A 23,657-nucleotide genomic window follows, 5' to 3' on the forward strand; every position below is an offset into this window, starting at 1 on the left:
GCTTTCATTGTGTCCCATAGATTCCGATATGTTGTATTGTCATTGTCATTTAATTGAAGGAACTGTCTGATTTCTTCTTTAATTTCCTCTGTGACCCATTGGTTATTCAGAAGTGTGTTGTTCAATTTCCACATGTTTATGAAATTTTTCCAGTTTCTTTTGCTATAGATCTCCAATTTCATCACACTATGGTCTGATAATATACCATGGATAACTTCAATTCCTTTGCACTTACTTAAACATGTTCTATGTGTGAGTATGTGGCCTATTTTGGAGAATGACCCATGTGGAGCTGAGAAGAATGTGTATTCTGATTTTGTGGGGTGGAACACTCTGTAAACATCTGTTAAGTTCATTTGTTGAAGAGTTTGATTGAGTTCTAGTATTTCTTTACCTATTTTTAGTCTAGTTGATCTATCTATTTGTGACAGTGGGGTGTTGAGGTCCCCCACTACAATTGTATTGGTGCATATATGACTTTTCATGTCTGTTAGTATTTGTTTTATATAGTTGGTTGCACTAGTGTTTGGTGCATAGATATTTATGATTGTCATTTCTTCCTCTTGAATTGTACCCTTTACAAGGATGTAGTGTCCTTCTTCATCTCTTTTAATCAGTGTTGGTTTGAAATCTACTTGATCTGCCAAGAGGATAGCTACTCCTGCTTTTTTTTTGGGTTCCTGTTGCATGGAGTATTGTTTTCCACCCTTTAACTTTCAGTCTATGAGTTTCCTTTTGAATTAAGTGTGTTTCTTGTATGCAGCATATTGTTGGATTTTGCTTCTTGACCCATTCTGCCAGTCTATTTCTTTTGATTGGTGAATTGAGACCATTAACGTTGATGGTTATAACTGAAATGTATTGACTTGTCATTGCCATGACTTTTTCTTTTTGTTGGGTTCTCCCCCTTTACATTTAATTTCTTGTCATGCCAGATGGGTTCATTCTGCTTTGCTTCCTGGGGTTGTGATCCTCAGTGTCTGTTCCTAGGCTATTGTGTAAAATTTTTTGGAGTGCTGGTTTGGTATTCACGAAGTTCCTAAGGTGCTCTTTGTCATGAAAGTATCTTATTTCTCCATCCATTTTGAAAGATAGTTTTGCAGGGTACATCAATCTGGGTTGGAGGTTGTTTTCTTTTGGGGCTTGGAATATGTCACTCCAAGCTCTTCTTGCCTTGATGGTTTGTGTTGAGAAGTCTGCTGTGATTCTGATGGGCTTTCCTTTGTATGTGATTTGTTTCTTTTCTCTAACTGCTTGTAGAACTTTGTTATTCTGTGGAGTTCCTGAAATCTTAACCATTATATGCCTCTGTATAGATTTTTTTTGATCAAGGCTATTTGGAGTCCTATATGCCCCACTTATCTGTATGTCAAACTCTTTTCCCCTCTGCAGAGATTCTTACAAGTGTTTCTGCTGCAGACTTGGACTACTAATGCATCCTCTGGCTAACCAGCATGTAGGCAGACATTCTGCATTCTGTCTCTAACTGGCAGAAGGCACTGTGATTTTTCGTGTTCTGATTCTGTAAACCTAATACAGAAATCCCTTGTATAATTATTTATATATTTTGTATTTAATCTGTTCCTCTAGAAAACCCTAGCAAATACAGATTTTGGTACTGGGAGTGATCCTAAAGAAATAGAATTGTAAGATGAATTTCTCTAATAGGTTTAGTGATTCCTGGAGTTGTCTGTCTAATTTGAAGAGACTTAAAGTTGTCTTGGCCTCATTCTAATAATGTACAGAGTATTGATAGTCCATGGCATGACCTGATTAAAGGAATATGTAACATAGATTCATTTGTTTATCTTAATTCATCATTTGTGAGATGCAAGGAATGTAGTGACTATACATTTAATACTTTTGAATATTTTTGGAAGAGTAGGAAATATAATGATGCTGGGTGATTGCTCTTAGTTCTGAACAACCTATTAAAGGAAATCATGAGCTCCAGACATACATAAATAATTAAAGGGTTCTAAGTATGAAGACAAATTAATAAAAGAAATAAGGAGCTCAGAGATTCAAATTCCCAGCTCCAGGCACACATAAAGAATCCAAGGTTCCTAAGTATAGGAGTAAATGAGAATCTTCCCTCCTTTAGCTGCAGGGCTGAAGTTGCTGAACCTTAACACAGGCCCTCATAATTTGATTGGTTGAATTACAGAGCAAGTTTACTGCTCGTTCACAAAGGGTATGTAAAGTTCAGTTGAGGTTGTTGATCAGAAAAGAATCAGATCTCTATAAATTGGGGTGATGTTTGGGAGTTATCTGAAGAGGCTGAACACACTGAGCTACTAAATTCTGATGAAATTATTTAGCCTGAGAGAGAGACTTCCCCACCCTCAGTGGTAGGGGCATGCCCACCCGACTCCCTGTGGTGTGGACCTCTCCTCCCATCCGAGGAGGAAACCAATCCTGTGTTGCCTATGAAAATGGTAATGACCATCCCTGATGCATTTACCAAGTAAGACATTGCTGATACCCCTCAGGACCCACCCTCACCACCCACTTTTACCTATATCCAGGCTAAAATGTCAGGAGGCTTCTGAAGGTGAAGTACACAGCATGACTCATGAATAGTTTCACTCTGCCTTCAAAGAACTTCTTGAGTTTTCTAATTCTTACAAACAGAGGTCTGAAGAACAAGCATGGGGATTCATTTTAAGAGTGTCAGATAATGGTGGAAGAAATATAAACCTGGCCCAGGCTGAATTTCTTGATATGGGACCATTAAGCAGAAATTCTGAATTTAATGCTATACCTTGTACAGTTAAAAAAAAAGGTATTAATCATTTATTTGGATGATTGGATGAGGAATGGATCAAAAGACAGCCCACTGTGAATGAGCTGGAGATGCCTGCTATTCCCTGATTTACTGTTGATTAGGATATTCAAAGGCCCAGGGGAATAGAAATGGTAGAGTGGATTTGTCAGGTAAAATCTAAACCTCTCCACTGTGTGTGTGTGTGTGTGTGTGTGTGTGTGTGTGTGTGTGTGTGTATGTGTGTGTAGGGGAGTCCAGAAAATGTACCCTTCACTCACACCTGAAGGTACAGATTTTTCAGGGGAACACCAGTATTTTTTAAGAGCCCTGCCACTGCTCTTCTCTGTATACCAGACCTTACAGTAGGGACTGCAATCTCTCATTTAGGAAGCTTAAAGGTGATAGGTTTAAAAGGATTCCAGAGTATCAGAGGCCAAGTAGCAGCACTCAAATGCCAAAAGCAAGATGTGTCTATTTACCATAATGAACTACAGAAGGAAAGTAATGTCTGGAATGGTCTCACAATTGTAAGCCCATGGTTTTGCCTAATTACTCATGGTGCTCCCAAGTGTGAAATAAATAGGGAGCCTACTAAATTTTTAGTGGAATTATATAGGCAGAAAAGTTTTAGGGCAAATGAAGAAAAACCTGCCTCAAATTGTACCAACAGGGAATTATGGCCCCTCAGAAAATTTCAAGATTTGAACTAGCTTATTAGACCCAGAGCTCCTTGGATGAAAGGGAAGATGTGTTCCTTTGAGGAAGGACCCTGGTGCACTACCAAAAAGTTATACAGTCAATTTTTCTCTCATCCTTGCCCAAAGGGACCTAAGGCCTCTACCATGTAACTGTACATTGTGGAAATAAAAATGATCAGACATTTTGGAGACTACTGGACACTGGTTCTGAACTAAAGCTGACTGTAGGAAATCCAAAACATTATGGCACTCCAATAAAAGTAGGGGCTTATTGAAGTCAAGTGATCAGTGGAATTTAGGCCAAGGTTAAATTCACAATGGGTCCAGAAAGTCTCCAGATCCATTCTGTGGTCATTTCTCCAGTTCCAGATGCAAAATTGAGATATATTGAGTAATTGGCAGAAACCATATATAGGTTCTCTAACCCTGAGTGTGAGGGGCACTATGGTGGGAAAGGCCAAATGGAAGTCCTTAGAGTTGCCTCTACCTGGGAAAATAATGAATCTAAAACAGCTACATCACTGGAGAGATTGCTGAGATTATCAAGGACTTGAAAGTTGCAGGGGTCGTGGTTCCCACCGCATCCTTGTTGAACTCCTCTATTTGTTCTATGCAGTGAGCCTATCAACACTTCAATTGTAACTGCTGTACCAGATATGGCTTTTCTGCTTGACCATGTTAACACATGTCCTGATGCAGCTACTGATTTAGTAAATGTCTCTTTCTCCATATCTATCCATAAGGTACACCAGAAGCAACTTGCTTTCAGCTGGCAAGGTCAGCAATACACCCTTACTGTCCTACCTCAAGGGCATATTCATTATCTAGTCCTGTGGCACAACTTAGTTCACACAAATCTTGATCATCTTTCTCTTCCACAAGGTATCACACTGCTCCATTATATTGATGACATTATGCTGATTGGACCAAGCGAATAAGAGGTAGCAAAGTCTGTGGACTTGTTGAGAAAAGATTTGTGTGTCAGATGATGGAAAATAAATCCAAATAAAACTGAAAGTTCCTCTACTTCAGTGAAATTTCTAGGAATCCAGTGGTGTGGGGCATGCAGTACCTTTTCTAAGGTGAAGGATAAATTGTTGCATCTGGACCCTCCTACTATCAAAGGAGAGACACAGGGCCTTGCAGGCCAATTTGGATTTTGGAGGCACATTCCTCACATGGTGTGTTTCTCCAGTCCATTTATCAAGTGACTCAGAAAGCTGCTAGTTTTGACTGGGGCCAGAACAAGAGAAGACTGCAATAGGTTCAGGCTCCTCTGCTCTTCACCTTGGGCTAAATGGTCCAGCAGATCCAATGGTAGTTGAGGCAAATATATTGTTTGGAGTCTCTGCCTGACCCCCATAGGTGAATCACAGTGAAAGCACTTAGGATTTTGGAGCAAAGCTCTGCCATCATCTTCAGGTAACTACTCTCCCTTTGAGAAACAGCTCCTGACCTACTATCTGGGCTTAGTGGAAACTGATGCTTAATCATGGGACACTAGGTTACCAGGTGCTATCTGACCCCCCCCAACTCATAAAATTGGATGTGCACAGCAACAGCTTAGCATCAAATGGAAGTGGTTATAAAGTCTATGTAATTGGCAGCCTCTGGGCCTTCAATCTTCAACTGCTACTGAATAGTTTTGCCATCCAGCATGCATGCAGCCATTTTGTATTCCCCCATGTCTGACACAGTAGACAGCCATTGGGAGTGTTCTCATTCTGATCATGCAAACATACCTCACAAATCCCTATATAATCATACACATATTTTATATTGAATCTGGTCCTCTAGAAAACCCTAGCTAATATGCCTGCCTTCCTCCATGAGAAGTAGCTTCTAAAGCAGAGGAGTATCTCCTTCCCCTATCCTCCATGGTTAGGGTCAGGCCTAGCCCATGATTGTTTGGGAGGACAGAGGGTAAGGACCCTATGTGCCTTGAGAGTGCTCCCACCCTTATCTGAGTGTTGACCAAAGCAGTGGGCTCCTGAAAGTGGGAGGAGGTCCTGTCCAATGCCCCTACCCTTTTCTTCCTCTAAAACTGAGCATGAAGGTCAGGAGGTGCCAAAGTCTTCTTGGGCTGACCTTGGACCTGAGACCTGTGACTCCTAGTGCCTCTGGTCTAGAACTTTGACCTTGAGCTGCCTTAGTTTCTGGGGGATCAGATGGGCACGAACCCAGCCCTTCACCCTGACTACCAAAAGTAGCCTCCAAGGGAGGAAAAGGTGAAAGCTGGGCTTTGATGCTCTCCAGTGTTTTCAACAGGTATTTGTTATGCACCTACTAAGTGCCATGTACCATAAAAGGTATAGAGAGCCAAAGCCCTTGCTCTTCAAGACTCCAGAACAGTTTCAACAAATATTTTCTTAAAGTGCCAAATAATCAATATTTTAGGTTTTGTGAGAAGTATCATTTTTGCAATTTATTTTTAAATTGATAATTTATTTATGTAGTATAGTATTTTTTATTAATTAATTTTATTGGTACATTTAAGGTATATAACATAATGCCATTCTTCATTGGAAATTTGCATCTTTACATACTCCATCTTGGTTCTTATATTTTCTCCATTCCCCTGCCCTCCCTTTAATCCCTCCACCCCTCCCTATCTACAAAGACTTCGTTTCCATAAGATTTGATAATACGCAATTTTTTTTTTGTACCAGGGATCAAACTCGGGACCTTGTGCTTGCAAGGTGGGCTGAGGAACCACTGAGCTAAATCCCTGGCCCTTACAGTATGGTGTTTTAAAGTATGTAAACATTGTAGAATGTCTAAAGTAAGCTAATTAACATAAATTAACCCATCTATTGAATCATTTTTTTTATAGTGAGGACACTTAAAATTTACTCAGTAGTTTTGAAAAATACAGTGCATTATTTATTAACTATGGGCATCATGCTATACGATATAGCTTTTGAACTTATTATTTCTAAATGAAATTTGGTAACCTCTGACCAAGAAGTCTTCACTCTCCAACCCCAGCCCCTGGTAACCAGCATTCTAGTCTTTGCATGTATGAGTTTTAAGATTCTCTATATAAATAAGATCATGCAGTATTTATACTTGCTTTATTTCACTTAGCATAATATCCCTCAAGCTCATCCATCTAGTTGTAAATGACAAGATTTCTTTCATATATAAAGCTGCATAGTATTCCATCATGCATATATAACATATTATCATTATCCATTCATCTATTGTTGGACACTTAGGTTGACTCCATATCCTGATTACTGCAAATGATGTTAAAATGAACTTGGGATTGCTAAAGTCTCAGCAACATTCAGATTTTATTTCTCTTAAATCCGCAATAGTTGGATTGTTGGATCATGTGGTACTTCTGTTTTTAATGTTTTTTGGAACTATCATAACTGTTTTCCATAATGTCTGTACTTATATTCCAACTAGAAGAACAAGGGTCCCCTTTTCTCCACATCCTCACCAACACTTGACTTTTTGATAATAACCATTTCAATAGGGTATGAAGAGAGAGTACATTATGGTTTTGATTTGTATTTCCCTGATCATTAATAATGTCAATCATTTTTTGACATACTTATTGCCCATTTGTATGTCTTCTTTTGAGAAAAGTTTATATAGGTCCTTTGCCCAATTTTTAATTGGGTTATTTTTTGTCTTGCTACTGAATTGATTATATATTTTGGGTAATAATCCATTATCAGATATTAGGTTTATATTTATTTTCTACCTCTAAAGGTCAGTGGAGGCAAACCTATGGCACATGTGTTGCTGTGTTTTTAGTTTAAGACAAAAGATGTTAATGTGGAGTAGTTTTTTCTAAACTAAAACCTCAGAATTTGGGTTTAATTGAAGTGTTGGCATTTTGTGATAAATAAATGGGTTTTGGATAACAGTTTGGCACTCGGTTTCTAAAAGTTTTGCATTTACTGCTATAGGTTGTCTGCACTATTTGTTGTCTCTTTTGTTGTATAGGAGCTTCTTACTTTCATATAACTATTTTTGCTTTTGTTGTGTGTTGTTGGGGCTATATCCAAAGAATAATTGCACAGATCAACATCATGGAACATTCCCTCTTTATTTTCTTCTAGCAATTTTACAGTCTCATGTGTTACATTTAAGCCTTTAAGGCATTTTGAGTTTATTTTTGTTTGGTGTAACATAAGGGAGGATATGCAATTGTCCCAACACTATTTATTGACAAACTCTTCACATTTTGTGTTCTTGGTGGTTTTATTGAAAATCAATCAGATGTAAATGCATGGGTTTACTTCTAGGCTATTCTGTAAATTTCTGTGTGTGTGTGTGTGTGTGTGTGTGTGTGTGTGTGCGCACGTGCTGTGTCAGTTCTGTGTTGTTTTGGTTATTATAGCTTTGTGGTATATTTTGAAGTCAGATGTGATGCTTCCAGTTTTGCTCAAGATTGCTTTGGCTATTCAGCATCTTTTGTGGTTTCATACAAACCTTTGGATATTTTTCTATTTCTATGAAGAAAAGTCTTTGGAGTTTTGATAAGCATTGCCTTGAATCTGTAGATCACTCTGATCTACATTTGTATGGACATTTAATGATATTAATTCTTCCAACCTGTGAACCAGGACCTCATTCTATTTATGTGTGCCTTCTTCAATTACATTCATCAATGTTACACAGTGTTCAAGGTACAGATCTTTCATCTACATGGTTAAATTTATTTCCAAAAATTTAACTTTTTATAGCTATTGTAAAAGGTATTTTTCTCTTCATTTCTCTTTCAGATATTTTGTTGGCAATACACAGAAATGCTATTGATTTTTGTATGCTGATTTTGTATTTGCAAATTTACTGAAATCTTTTATTAGTTCTATTTGATAAAGTCTTTAGGGTTTTCTCTATATGATATTATGTCATATGCAAACAAGGACAGTTTGGTTTCTTTCTATCCAAATTGAGAGAACTTTTTCTCTTGCCTATTTGCTCAGGGTAGGACTCCCAGGATTTGGTTGAATAGAAGTGTTGGGGATCCTTGTTTTGTTCCTGATTTTGGAAGATAATATACAGTTTCTTGAGAAACCTGCCATAGCCCTGCAAGTTATTGGCACTAATTTGGTGCTGTTATTTCATATTCAAAAGGCCATTCCACTTTTCTACCAATCCAGCTGTGTCTGCATGGTGGGAGAATTGGTAAGTCCATTGAGGTCCATGAGATTGAGGCCATTGCCACCCTTCTTTAGCCATGAAGTGTGTGCCCTGGTCAGAAGCAATGCTGTATGGTATACATACAGCGGATGAACCATTCTGTAAGTCCATGATTGGTAGTTTGACTGAAGCATTACAGGCAGGGAAGGCAAATTAGTGCTGGAATCAGTGTCTATTCCAGTAAGGATAAAACACTGCCCCTTCCACGGTAGAAGTGGACCAGGCTCTAGATTGTAGCTTGCCAACCCCCAAATTATAGGGAAGATAAGATTAAATAATTTTAATTGTGATGGTTATTTACTTTTGAAGCATTTACAAGGAAATAAACAAGAAACTGATGTATCACCAATTTATATTTTCAACTTTTAGTTGGCCCAGTCTGAAGGACTCTTTCAAGAACAGTTAAACTGAAGGACAAGAAGGGGGTAGTTGGGTAGGTGTATGAGAAGAGTTTTCCAGAGTGAAGCATGTGTGAAGGCTCTTTGGTGGGAAGAATCTTAGCAAACCATCCCAAAACTTAAAACTGGAAGCAACAACCATATTATCATATTTCAAAGTTTTGTGGATCAGAAGCTTTCATGGGGCTCAGTTGGATAACTTCCTAAAGGTTCTGGCAGATCCTTTGAAAAGTCCAGATGGTACTAAGGTTGAAGAACCTGGTGAGAGAAGCCAATATACCTTTGATCACAGGTCTGGCACTGTGGTAGGATGGCTGGAAGGCTGGAGTGAACTGAGAAAAAGCTTCTGTCCATGGCTTTGCCAACATAGTGGTCTAAGGAGATAAAATTCCTACACAACAGCCCTGGTTTACCAGAGAAGAATTCTGGGAGGTCAAGTTAGGAACTGAAAGGCTTCTGATCTGGCTTCAGAAATTTCACAATTTAAATTTTGCCACACTCTGTTGGTCATGAAAGTCATTTAAGACCACCCAAGACTCAAGGGTAGGGGAATTGGAGTCAATTTCTTCAGGGACAGGGGAATGAAGATGGAGCAGTGAACAAGCAAAAATTTTGTAGCCAACTTTGGAGCATGCTCTAGAAATGTGAAAAGGCCAGTATGATTAGATATTAAAGAGGGAGCTAAAACTGGAGATCTAGACAGAAGCCAATGGTTCAGGGCCTAGTGGACATAGTGAGGGGCCTGGTGTTTTATGGAAGTCACTCCTGGTATTATGTGGAACAGGATCTGAAGGAATTCAGCAAGAAAGGAGACAGACGAAGCTCCCTTAGTAGTTCCCTTGTAAGGGGTGGCATGGATCTGAGAGGGGACAGTGAAAATGGACAGAGGACACAGTAGAGAGAGGTCATGGAGGTGTCATTGACAGGACCTGCTGATGGAATGGTTGTGAGAGGACAGTGAGGGAGGAGAAGCATGAAAGAATGACTTCTAGATTTGAGTCTGGAGGCATTCAAATCACTGATGAAGGGAAAGACTGGTGGGTGGTTATAACAGAATGTTTTCTGTTGTTATAACTTACTACCACAGACTGGGTAATTTATCCAGGAACAGCTTTATTTTGCTCAGTTCTGGAAGTCTCAGCACATGTTTCTGTCATCTTCCTTACAACTGGTGAGGACATTTGTACTGGTGGGGACTCTACAGAGTCCCAAGGTAGCACAAGGTATCACATGGTGTGACAGAACAAGCATGCTAGAGGGAGACTGCTTTTATAACATAGCCATTTGGCTAAAAATTCTATAATGCTTTAATCTATTAGTGCAGTAATTTTCATGATCTAATTTCTGAGTTGCCTGCATAAAAATGATATAAAATTTTGTCAGACTAGATGAGGGCATTCCCTGTAGTCTTCATGGGGCTTGTCTCCCAAGGCTGAAGGGTGGTCCTCACTGTGTTAGTGTTAAGACACTGGGACAATTAGGAAGTGAGGACAAGTGGGAAGTAATTAGGTCACTACAACTGTTGCCCTTGGGAGGAATTAATAATGGTGGAGGTATTAATGGTGGTCATGGAGAGTGACTGAGTTCTCACAAGACTGGGTTATTATAAAGCAAGGCCTATCTTCCCACTTGGCCTCTTCTGCAGATAGCTGGTACCCTTTCTACTCTGCTGCTATGTTGTTACACAGCCATGGGGTCATCAAAAGAGGCCAAACTGATGGGGTTACCCAATCTTGGACTTTCTGGTTCCAAGCTATAAGCTAAATAAACTCCTTTTCTCAATAATGTACCCAGCATTAAGAATTTTGGGATAGCAGCAGAAAATGGATTAATATACACAGAATGGGGGTGGGTAGATTATTGAAGAGTACAGTCTATATATATATATTTAAAAAAGGAGGAATCTTCCACGTAATCATACAGACACGGTCTCACAGCATAATAGGACACAGAAGGTGAAGATAGGGGAAAGCAGAGAAGGGAAGATCAGGATGGCTAAATTCACTATGGAATGATGAAGGAGTTTCAGTCTCTTTATGGTGAAAAGAGACCATCAGCTGGTAGGGCTGAAATATTCTTTGCCTTGCTTTGGAAAAGAAAGCTCTTTAAGCACATTAGAATGGCATGGCAAGGTTGGGCTATGAGGTGGTCAGGAGAGAGTAGGAATCTAGGCACTCAGCTGTATGTGTGTACCTGTGTATCTGTGTGCATGTGCGTGTGATATGAGAGGCTGTGCACAGATCTGTTTTAACTTTGCTGGTGTTCAGAAATTAACAGGAAGATTTGTAGAGGTGAGGTTTCAAGGGATAGTATAACATAGGTGAAGTGAGGAGACAGTTCAGATAACATGGACAGCAGAAATTATAACGCTGGGCTTGGGATCTAAGATTTAATCTGCTAAAATGGGGAATAGGTGTGATTAGCAAATTAGAGGTCTTGATGAGGTAGATGATCCAACATCATGGCAGGGTGGGGAGAGCAGGACTATCTGAGCCTCAGAGGGTGTTTTGGACATTAGAGATGGAGCAAGAGGGAGAGTCAAGGCCCAGGCTAGGACAGGAGGGCTGCTGAGAGCCAGGGAGGAGCTGGGAAGGGATAAACTCCAGGGCTGCTGAGGCCAGAGGGTGGGGGAGCATGCAAGTGGGAGCCGGGGACAGAGACTGGCAGGTGTTGGGGATGTGGCGTGAACCAGGAGGCCACGTCCTTGGTGATGTGGAGGAAGGACCACAATGCTAGTGACAGCACCAGGAGGGAAAGGTGTGCACATCAGGACATACCTCCCTAAGAGAGAAGACTTGAAGAATGGAGGCTGGGTAGCACTCTGATTGCCATCCAGAGCCCTATGGGTCCCCGTGGCTGCTCCTGGCCTTTGAGGTATGGGGTGGGCAGTGGGGCAGCAGCTGTAGAGACCCAGTAGGTTCAAGGCTCATGACTGCCTGTGACCTAAACTACCTCTGATCCTTTGTCCCACAGTATCTAGAGTAGACTGAGGGAGTATCTAGAGCAGCTGGAGGAAGGGGCCTGAGAGCTCACAGCAGGCCATACCAGCTGCATCTGCGCTTGACACCACTTGGCCCTCAGACACCTCTGCAAAGGAGGTGAGGACCCTGCCTGAGAGATATGCTGCCACTCACAGATCCTCAGCTCAGGATCCAGTCCAGGCGATACTGCACCCAGAGCCCATCCTCAGTTCTAACCTGGTCTACCCTCAGGGACCAGTTGTTTGGTCCCTTCACAGTTCTCCCCCTTGTTGCCCTGGACTCTTCCATCACTCAGGCTCTCCAACCCTCTGGGAAGTTTATTTGCCCACTTTTTAAATTTGTATCATTCCTTTTGTTTTTCTCTGCAGCTGGGAGGGTCAGGGGTCCACACCTTACCTGCTTATCCAGCAGACTCACCCTCCCAGGCATCCATTCCTCCTCCATCAGCCTTCAGGACAGCGGTGATGGTTTTGTGGTTTGTGTTCAGTTTGCTGGCCTGGTCCCAGCAGTTCTCGGATGGGCAGAGAGAGGACAGGCACACACAGCCTCTACGCTCTTCTTCCTCTACCCCATTCCCATCCTGCCAAGCCATGAACGAGCCTGGGATGCCTGTGACTCAGGCTGGGCCTGGCTCTCCTCTGGGGTGGAGAGAAGATAGCAGGTGCTTTTCATCCCCCTGATCCCCACTAACTGTTGTGAGGACTCTCAGGCCAGCACTGACCTCCTTTCCTTATCTGAAACGTTGGTTGTGATTCCTGGGGTGAGGGTTAATGGAGGTGCACTGGGGATGAGCTTTGGGGAGATGCAGCCAGTGCTATCTCAGCCCAGGAGGCCTGGTGCCTTCCTGCTTCTTAGCACAGGTTGTGTCTTGGAAGGTGAGAGGCTGGGGTGAGTACGCACAAACACATGGTTCTGCTTTTCTCAGCATAACTGGCAGAGTGTTTCTACTTCTCAACCTTGCATTTTCCTGGAGTCTTCAGGGTGCCAGTGTGGAATAAGTGCTTTGTGGCTTCATCCCATCCTGAGCCAAAGTTGTCAGTTATCAAGTTATGTTATATCCTGCCTGTGAAAATGACTCCCACTGGCTAATCCTCTTAATCAGTGATTCTCAACCTTGGCTCTGAATTTTAAGCACATGGAAAAGCTTAGGAAGATTCTCCAGAATGGCTTAAAATTACCTGGTCATTGATCACTTTTGTCTTCCTACTAGTTCTGCTCCTCTTCCATTTGTTTGTTTTTTGTCAGTACTTGGGATTAAACCCAGAGCCCCTGCATGAAATTACTTTCCTGGCCTTTTGTTTGTCTGTTTTCTATTTTGAGACAGGGTCTTGCCAAGTTGCTAAATTGCCGAAGCTGTGTTTCAACTTGTGGTCCTCCTGGATCTGCCTCCCAGAGGGCTGGGATTACAGGTTGTGTCACTATCCCTAACTGGTCCTAGTCTTCTTAGTGTCTAAAATCTTGTCGTAGTTCTTTACCTCTCTTTCCTTCTTCTAATCCAAGAGGGACCTTTCTGTGAATGGGCTTTGATGATACGCAAAGCTTTCTTCAATTGTAAACTGTAAACTTCATGAGAAGTTAGGATCTTTTTATTTTAACTTTTTACTATGGAAAACACCGAACTACATAAAAGAATAGCATATGCCTTTGATGGACCCATCACCCAGCTTCAACAATTTTATTTATGCCATCAGCCTCTATCCTCTTGCTGCATTATTTTTTGCATGCTATTTATAAATACTTCCATGTGTATTTCTAAAAGGTAGAGAATCTTTAAAATTTATAGTCACAATACTATTATCATACTTCAAGTAATTATCAATAATTTCTATAAATCTAATATCCAGTCATATTCACAATCACCCACTGTGTGAGTTTTTGTTTGTTCAAATTAGAATCTAAACCTGAAACACTTGAGACCAGGAGACCTCTGAAATAAAAGGGTCTATGGAGCCATTATAGATTCTAGCTAGAAAAAAGACAAAAGCTGGCCTGGACAAGTTCCTATCACTAGCAAGCCTACCAGATAACAGCTGAAAAATGTCCACTGGACCAAGAATTAACAGCATTTTTGTCAACTTTGAGCAAAAAGAAAAAAAGCACATTTACATTAAACCTGCACAGTCTACTAATAAGAGGGGCAGAACTCCATGATGCTGGAAAGTTTGGGGACAGGAAGGCAGTCTGAAAGGAGAAGTCTTTTCTCATCTCTGACTGGCTGGGGCCATGAGCTAATGGCCTTTCTCCCAGAGTGTGAGTCAGGGGTCTCAACCTGAGCTTAGGCATACTGAGCATACTTTTGTGTTTGGCATGAAGCTGTTAGCTGACTAGCTTCTCTTATCTCTCCTCTCTTCAATCCTCAGGTCTTATAACTAAGTTTAGGACATCTCAGAGTTTTTCTCTTAGCTTCAATTGATAAGTTTCATGAATCTCTTTTACTAGAAGATTCTGCCTCCATGTCTGTTTTCCTCCTTGTAATTAATTAATTGAAGAAACCATGTCATTAGTCCCATAAACTTCCCTTCAGTCTAGTTCTTGCTGATTCACATATTCCTTATTTTTTGAAAGTAAATATCTTTTTTATCTGTTCACTTACAAAAAAATTGTGAGGATAGTATAGAGTTCCCATATACTCCAACCAATTTCTCCTATTAACATCTTATATAATGTGGTATGTGTCTTACAAAAATGAGCCAGTTTTGATATATTATTATTAACTAAAGTCCATGCTTTACTTAGATTTCCTTAGTTATTGTCTAATGTTCCCTTTCTGCTCCAGGATGCCACATTTCATTTTGTTGCTTGGGCTTTTACATTGTAACCATTTCTCAGTTATTTCATGACTGTTGTCTGAATATCGTAGCCCTTTCCCTAAATTCATGTGTTGGAATCCTAACCCCCTCTGTTGGTATTTGGAGTTGGGGTGCTTGGGTGGTAACTTCATTACAATGGCGAAGCCTTCATGAACAGGTTAGTGACTTTCTAAATGAGACCTTAGAGCTCCCTTTGACCCTTCTGGCCTGTGAAATTTAAGCAACAAGATGGTTTCCTGTGAACTAGGAACTAGGCACTTAATAGATACTAATTCTGCCAACCTCTTTGTTATAGGAAAAATATAACTGATATCAGATGTGCAGAGTTCATGGTCTCACACCATCTCCGCTTTGGCCATTGGGAACTCTTTCAGTAGGCTCTTGTGTCCCTGTCCCTTTGACATACTCCTCATCCATGTTTGTTTTTAAATTTTTCAGTGTTTTTTTTTTTTGATGGTGGTGGGGAAATCTTGAACTTCCTTACTTTCTGCCATCAGAAGATTCTTCAGGTGCATCACATATTCATTGTATTTCTTGCCCTATAGCCAGAATCAGCCACTTCTCCAAAGAGCATTGGTTCCTTTTTTTTCACTACCAGAGATCCAACTCAGGACCTTGTGCTTGCAAGGCAGGCATGGTGCCACTGAGCTATATCCTTGGCCCCATTGGTTCCTTTTATTTGAAAAAGGTATCATAAACCAAAATCTGGACACTAGGTGAGCTTGTTGTTACTGGGGATCATTGCTTCTGTGCCCTCACAACTGCAGATCAAGAAAATATAAATGCATGCATACTAGCCCTTGTATATACACATACCTATTAATATTTCTATATGTAGCTACCTGTATATCAAGCTAAACATGAATCCATATACTTGTGTTAAACTCTAACCCCCTACAGTACTATGTGGATAGTTGTTTTCTTCTTATTTTAAAGAGATATTCATTAATTTTTCTCCTAACAGGTGGGTAGATTTAGATTCAAGTTCAACTTTTGGCAAGAATAAATAATTAATAATAGCATTAACAGTGGTGCCAAGAATAACTCTAAAAGACACAATCCTGAATACCATAGTTCTGAAAGTTGAAGTCCTGGAAACCACAATTCCACATGGAAAGGCATAGAGAGGATTTATAAGAGAAGTAGAAAGCGAAATTCTGAGAAAGAGATTAGTCCATTTTCAGTTGTACATAGGGTAGTTTTTAAATTAATCAGTTGTGAAATACTTCTGCCTCTTTACACACAGCTCCATGCTTGACTTTAAAAATGCCTTTTGTCCAAGAAAAATATTCGACAAGAATTCAGCAACCTTAAGAACCAAACACACTGGCTAATACATATGTCCCTCCAGTGTCACAAAACACATTAAATGGTGAGCTTGACTGGGGAGGAAGACAGATTTATATTTACAAGTAAATCCAACATTAAAAAAACAAACAGTGCATGTTTCACTTTGGCTAATGAATGGCACTTTCACAACTCTTCCCACTGTTTTTAGTCAAATATGTACAATTCATGCTTCTGTTGGGTGTGAAAATTCTGGAGCTTGTCTGCTCATCTCTGAGTCAATGCCTGGACAAGGTGAAACTCTATAAATGCTTATTTGAAGATTTGATAGACATGGAAGAAGAAAATGAATTTCAATTAAATATCCAAACCATAATAATAGACTTGGAATTAGGTGTGATCAAGTGATAAAGTGTTACTAATAAACTTTGTTTCTTTTCCCTTTCAGCCCAATATATTTGACAGAAAATTCAGATTGAGTGAATTGGCCATGCAATATGGCAGCAACAAGAGCTTAATTTAAAAATTCATTTATTTGCATTGGAATTCCTTCTAGGCAATGACATCCCAGGAACTTTCACTGAACTAAAACTGCATTTTAGAACTGAAGTTAACTGTTTCAAAAATAATCATGTGCACAGTTGGATAAGATGACATCCAATGATGTTGCTGTTCAATCACCATTGTTGCTTTGGCCAAATGTGGGGCTGGTTTATTGGTACCTGTGGAATGAATTCCCCAAAACAACATGGAAGAATAGCATATATTATGGGAAACTAGGGAATGATTATGTCAGTGTATATCAGATCATAATAGAATTTCAAAAAGAATAGCACCATGTGGAAAATGGATGTGACTGTATTTTCAGAAGAGAGCCATACCTTAAAAGAAAGAATACAGATATTCATCATGTTGTAAGATTTTGAAATAGAACAATCCTGAATATCCATTAGCTATTATAGACCTGCTCTGTGCATTTGCCCATAATCTATCCCTGGAATACACTTTGTCATGTGTCAGGTTTTTTCTTTTTAACATTTTCACTACAATTTTAAATTGTAGGCATTTTTAAAATAATTTGATATGCTATGTATTTCATCTTTGCATCATTTTCAGTACTACAGGTATAAATTGTATAAAGACTTTTAGAGCATTCTAATTCATCTTATGCATGTTTTTGCAAACCTAATCCCATGAAAGTGCATCATTATAATGTTGATTTTGAGAGTAAGCATTGTCTGTGTATGTAAAAATGCTGAAACTTCTTCAATAAATGAAGAGATGTCCTTTGTGTACATCTGCATTTGTGATACAAAATTATTTGAGATTTCAGCTCTTTGGGTAACTGCATATGCAGTGGCAACTCACTGCAGTTTTTGATCAACCTCATCAAAAGACTGCCAAATAACTCAGATGCCCATGGTTATAAAACTGAGTACAGACTATTACCAACAACGGTGATTTGTATTTATACATTTAACATTTTGGCTTATTTCTTAGTGTCCAAAAATATTATACTCATGAAGGTCTTGATGATACATATACCAACAAGATATATATAATATATGAGTGTTTTATGTTTGTGAAACATAAGTATGTTTCACTGTTAAAGAATGGTGTCAAACACTTGTATTTCCAGCACTCTGGAGGCTGAGGCAGGAGGATGATAGAGGCCAACTTGGACTTCATAGCAAGTTCCAGGTTACCCTTAACTATATCATGAGACCCTGTATCAAAAAACCTAAATAAAGGCCAGGGATTTAGCTCAGTGGTTCCACCACCTGCCTCACAAGTGCAAGATCCCAAGTTTGATCCCTGGTATATATATATATATATATAAAAAACCCTAAATAAACAAACAGAGATAGATAGATAGATGATAGGTAGATGGGGTTGGAAATGTAGCTCAGTGGTAAAGCATTTGCCTAGCATGTGAGGTTCTGGGTTCAATCCCCAGTACTGCCAGGGAGAAACGTTACCGTTGCATATTTTATTGTACAAAGTGGCCTTGGAGGTTTTCTATTATATTTTTATGTTTCTTGGCTAAATCCTCTTTCAAAATGAAAATAAATCTCTTTCAAAGAACATTTTAATTATTTTTTCAACATACTTTGACCTTTCAAGATTTTAGACTTTAGGGATTTTGATCAGTCATAATTTCAACATTTGACATTATGGCACTGAGGATTCTGTCTTTCAGGATTATGACCCAAAACCATTCACAGAAGGTGATTTGTTTTTTCAACATGATATACATTACACTGATTGTCTTTTTGTAACTTTGGCAACCATTGATGATTATTCTCTAGTATCCATTAAAGTTTAAAAGTGGTAAATCCTTGATTAGCTTAGTCCTTCTTTGATTAGTAGGAATATTTTTATAATAGGAGGTACAGCCCATATAAAAAAGATAAATTCTTAATTATTTTCTTCATTGTTTTTTAAAATAATGAATTGGTTCCCTAGCATTCCCCAAGGTTGACCACCAAAGTTATTTTTGTCTTTGAGTACCTTTATGAACTTGGAGCAGCTCTTTAGCATGTGGCTCAGCCTCTACCTCTGGCCTTAACTACCAGGCAATTTACCTCAGCTTGGTGGAATAAGGGTTTTGGGGTGAGGGTGGGGGCGAGAGGCAGAGGCAAAGAGCAATTAGAAAGACAGGGCCAGGTCGCAGAAACATATTGAGGGCTTCCATATTCATTCATCTAGGACAAAGTGCTGGTCTCCAAAGTCACTAATTCCTATCTATCTATCTATCTATCTATTTGTCTATCTTTCTATTTATCTATCTATCTAATCTTTGGTTTTATAGTTACTCATGTTGCCTCAGAAATGCCCAAACCCATCTTTAAAAGTCCCCTCAGCAATCAGGAAAGAAAAATACAAGACACCATATTCTGAAAAGAGGCATGTCTGCCCCTAGATCCTTAAAGGCAGCAGAGGTAGGAGAGAAACTGTCACCCAGGAATGCTGGGCGCAGGGTGATGGCACTGGTTCTCTACCAATGATACCTTACCACCCACAAGGACTCTGATTCAAGTGGTCCAGGATGGGACTCTGGAATTGGCAGCTTAAGGTTATTTTTTGCAAAGAGACCCTAGTGTTTAGCCATTACTATCCCAGCCTCCTAGAAATGAAGCATGGTAATGGCAGACGTATCACACCTCTGGCCTCATCATCACTTTGGTCCAGTTGCCTGATGTTAGTGATGGCATCTCTGCCCCACTTCTCCAAAGAGTAAGCTGGGAGAGATGATGCCAGGAGCATCTCCTGTGCCCTTAGAATGCTGAGGCATGATGAGTGCAGCTGAGTTCTAAAACCTGTACCTTTAATGTAAGACACAGCACTGTGTCCCCACCCTGAACCCCAAGAATGGTTACATTTATTGTGTGCCTGGCACATTCTGCTTTGCATTTCTCAGCATCTTAGCAGGTTGGTATCATCTCCATTTAATAGATGAGCAACTGGGGACTTGCAGGAACTGAGTGAGTTCTAAGATCCCAAGCCTGTGTCTTGGTGAGTGCTGAGCTCTTTCTTGTCATGAACAATGGCTTACAGGCTGTGACTTTATGCCCAGATGTCTCAAGTGGCAAACTCCCCTTCCCTTGGTGGAATCAACACTGTTGGTTTGGGGCATTTTTCAGATGGAGGAGATGGAACTGGGGTGAGGGATCTTGAATCTTGTTTCTCAGCATCAGGCCCATATAGCCCACCCTCTGCGGCAGAGTAGGCCATCTCTTCCCCACCCCATCAGAAGGTAAAGGTCTGAGGGCATTTGAATTCACCCCCAAACACCCAAGGAAACCTTGGGGATTTCTATCTCTGATTCCTCCTCACTCTCCCTTCTATGCCACAGTTTCACCCACAATTCATTTCTCCCCTTTTCCCACAGACAACCTCACTGTACCCTGTGATTTCACTAACACCAAACCCATCACTGCCCCTAGTTAGTCAGACCCTCAACTCGACCATTCCTAAAAGTAAATCGCATCTCTTCTCTCCTTCACCACTGCCCTAGGACAGGTATGGTCTCCGAAGCCAAACCTGCCTATTTCCCTCCTAACCCAAACCACAGGCTCCTTGATTTGTGCATAATCCAGAACAAACCAAATGCAGTTTCTGTGTTGTTCCAATTAAATCCTGCTCAGGTTACAAACCCTATGCTTCCCAGATCTGTAGATTACCCTGAATTCCTGCTGACCCTAGACTGTGACGGGGGGTTTTATCTACAGGCCTCAAACCGGACCCACAGGACTGGACCTTCAGCTTGGCCAGAGTGAGGCCCAACTGCCTGGAAGCTTTCAATTTCACAAAGGTCACTCAGCTCCCAGGGAGAAAACCCCACACTGATTGGTGCCGGGCTCCAGCTACAAAGTTCCGCCCTTACGAACCTTAGTTCCGCCCTTGATCGCTTCAAGGATTGGTCCGGGCAGCCCCACCCAGCCCCATATTGGTCAGTGTAAGACCCGTCCCCCTCCCACCCCGCTGGAACACGTGGGTGTCCAGACTAGGAAGGGAAAGGTTTCAGCAATGGCCGGGGGCCGGAAGTTGGAGCTGACAGAGGCCTTAACTCTGGGGCCTGGGTGGCGGCATGCCTGTCACGCGCTGCTCTACGCGCCCGACCCGGGGATCCTCTTTGGCCGCATCCCACTGCGGTACGCCGTGCTGGTGAGGAAAGGTCGCGCCCGGCCACTCCCCGCCCTCACCCCGAGCCATCCCGGGTCGCACCGCCCAGACACCCAGCCAACCTTCTCTTCCCTGCAGATGCAGATGCGCTTTGATGGGCGCCTGGGTTTTCCAGGTGGCTTCGTGGACTCACAGGACAGCACCCTGGAGGACGGACTGAACCGTGAATTGCGCGAGGAGCTGGGCGAGGCGGTCTCTGTCTTCAGCGTGGAGCGCACAGACTACCGCAGCTCACATGCAGGGGACAGGCCACGCGTCGTAGCTCACTTCTATGCCAAACGACTGACGCTAGAGCAGTTGGAGGCTGTGGAAGCTGGAGCACCAAGAGCCAAGGACCACGGGCTGGAGGTGGGGCTAGCCGGGACCCGCCCCATATCCAGGCTCCCTCTTTACCCCATGGGTTCCCCTTCCAGGGAAAGCCTCCCTAGCCAGGTTCCCTAGAAGGAGGTCATGGCTGCCCAGACCTTGCAGTCTTCCCCAGTTTCCAGAAGTAATTGGGATCTTAATCATTTTCAATCAGGATAATAATGCCAACCTGGTCTCCCTGGGAAGTGCTCTCCCTCCCTACTTTACCAGCCCCAGAGACCTTTCTAGAATTCACCCATCCTAGGCTCTCTGCTGATCCCTACTGATAATGTCATAGTGGCCAGGCATGGCTACCTGTGCCCTTAGAGTTAATTTAGGCCCCAGTTTATCTTAGGTAGAAAATATGACCCAAATACTTATGACAAGGTTAATAGGGAGACAGATTGTATATGGAGGTGGTTTTCAAACTTTGGCAAGTATCGGAATCATGGGCAGGGCGTGTATTAAAGAGCTATTACTGTGCTGTCTTCAGTAGCGCATATAGTAAAACAGTGAGTAACGGGCATCACTGCTATATTTGCTGGTTGTGGAACGGGATGGGAGGAACCTGAGAATCTGTTTTTCATGAGTTCCCAAGTGGTTCTGATACAGCCAGTGTGAGCTCTACATTTCAGAACCAGAGGTCTAGGCCCCTTCCTGCATCCTAGAGGCAGGAGCCAGTAGAGGATTCAAGAAGTGATATGGATCCAATATTTTCAGAGCTGGATAGTTTGTCTCGGGTCATTTGGATGCATGGGGATGGACCTACTAAGCTTCACTGGAGTATGAGCCTTGGGCCACACTATGCTAGGTTTTGAGGGAAGACCTTTAGAGAGATCCTTTGCAGAGAGGATTGAAGTAACATGAGGAGCTACTTGGAATCCCAATGCCTCCTGTCTCCTTTCTTTCACAGGTGCTGGGCCTGGTTCGGGTGCCCCTGTACACCCTGCGGGATGGTGTGGGAGGCCTCCCTGCCTTCCTGGAAAATTCCTTCATTGGTGCTGCCCGGGAGCAACTACTGGAAGCCCTCCAGGACTTGGAACTCCTAGAATCTGGCTCTGTCTTGGGCCTTAAGACTCGAGTTCATCAGTAGAGGAAACCCACTGTAGACTCCTAGAACCTAAGATCAAGATCTTGAAGTGGGGGTGGGGGCTTCCTTCTGGGCCTGTGAGATGATAGATGATACTGTATTAAAAGTGGGAGATGTGTGTGATATATGTTTTGAGCAGTGGGCTCTCCCAACTCATAGCATCAGGCAAATATCCATAGCTCATCCTAGGGGCCCTGGCAGAGTCTCAATCAGCTTCTTCCCTGTACATGAGTACAGTGTGGAACCCCATGCGCAAGCATGTCCAGTCTGTGACCACACACAGTTTGACACGCCCCCTGCCCCAGCTTGTCTAGTTTAACAAGGAAGTGGCAGTTGTGGTGCCTGCCTTGTCACCATCCCTTCTTCCTGGGGTGGAGCTTCTGAAGCAGAGGAGAATCTCTTTCCCCTGTCCTTCATGGCTGTTCTGCAGGGTCTGTCCCACTTCTTGCTTGTTAGGCAGAATAGCAGCAGAGGATCCTCTTACTTGAGGGTTGGCCCAAACGTGGGTTCCTGGAAGTGGGAGGAGGTCGTTACCAATCACCCTACCCTTTTCTTCCCCTGAAAGTGAGCATGAGCAGGTGGCAAGATCTTCTTGGGCTGATCTTGGACTTGAGACCCGTGAATTCTGGTGCCTCTGCTCCAGGACTTTGACCTCAAGTTGCCTTAGTCTCTGTGAAATCAGAAGGGAACTAGCCCAGCCCCTGCATGCCCTACTCACCAGGAAGACTGATGGTAATAGGGCTGATGGCTGGACCTCCATGCCCTCTAGTGTTTTCAGCAGGTATTAGTTATGCACCTACTAAGTTCCAAGTCCCAAGAGATATAGAGAGGGAGATAGAGCCCTTATCAATACTGGAACAAGGGCTGGACAAACAGTTCTTAAGGGCCAGACAATAAATATTACAGGCCTTGTGTGGCACCTGGTTTTTGTGGCAACACCTTAACTTTGTCGTGTCAATTATCTGTGCAATATATAAATTAATTTGTGTCATTGTGTCCTAATGAAACCCTAGTTAAAATACCAACAATAGGTGATTTGTGTCTGGACCGTAATTTACTAAAGCCTGTTATAGAAGGGAAAATAAAATTAATATTAATTGGATGCCTGTTTACTTGTTAAGTTCTTATAAGGAAATGAAGAAGTAGACACAGTACTGATTTGATATTTTAAATTTTTAGTTGGGCCAGTCTGGAAGGGTTCTTTTAAGAACAGTTAAGCTAAAGGACAAGAAGTAGTTGGTGGGGAGTATAGAAGAGAGAAGCATGTATGAATATATGGTTGTTGCTTCCAGGGTCAATGTTTTTGCCGATATTCTTCCCACCCAGAGCCTTCACACATGATTTTGTAGATCAGAAATTAATCATGGGGCCCAGCTGGGTAGTTGTTCCTTGTAATTGATGCAGATCCTTTGAAAAGTCCAGATGGCACTGA

The 23,657-nt window shown here is 41.7% G+C and overlaps 1 protein-coding gene across 1 annotated transcript; it reads left to right on the forward strand.

Moving 5' to 3' along the window:
* The first annotated feature begins 20,579 nt into the window (after window positions 1–20,579).
* Window positions 20,580–23,327, forward strand: LOC101709761 (U8 snoRNA-decapping enzyme). Its single transcript, XM_004834227.3, has 3 exons — window positions 20,580–20,772; window positions 20,869–21,138; window positions 22,049–23,327. The coding sequence occupies exons 1-3, from the start codon at window positions 20,635–20,637 to the stop codon at window positions 22,226–22,228; spliced, it is 588 nt and encodes a 195-aa protein (XP_004834284.1). The 5' UTR covers window positions 20,580–20,634; the 3' UTR covers window positions 22,229–23,327.
* The last annotated feature ends 330 nt before the right edge of the window (window positions 23,328–23,657 follow it).

Source organism: Heterocephalus glaber, unplaced genomic scaffold (assembly GCF_053883595.1).
Source record: "Heterocephalus glaber isolate CG9 unplaced genomic scaffold, H.glaber_assembly_v1.0 deba00001504, whole genome shotgun sequence".
Classification (NCBI taxonomy): Eukaryota; Metazoa; Chordata; class Mammalia; order Rodentia; family Bathyergidae; genus Heterocephalus; species Heterocephalus glaber.

What these genes read in the sequence shown, in the direction of transcription:
- LOC101709761 (XM_004834227.3), top strand. Translation starts at nt 20,635, where the DNA reads ATGGCCGGGGGCCGGAAGTTGGAGCTGACAGAGGCCTTAACTCTGGGG. An exon ending in CACTGCGGTACGCCGTGCTG is followed by an intron (nt 20,773 to 20,868) that starts GTGAGGAAAGGT and finishes TCTTCCCTGCAG; the next exon opens with ATGCAGATGCGCTTTGATGG. An exon ending in CCAAGGACCACGGGCTGGAG is followed by an intron (nt 21,139 to 22,048) that starts GTGGGGCTAGCC and finishes TTTCTTTCACAG; the next exon opens with GTGCTGGGCCTGGTTCGGGT.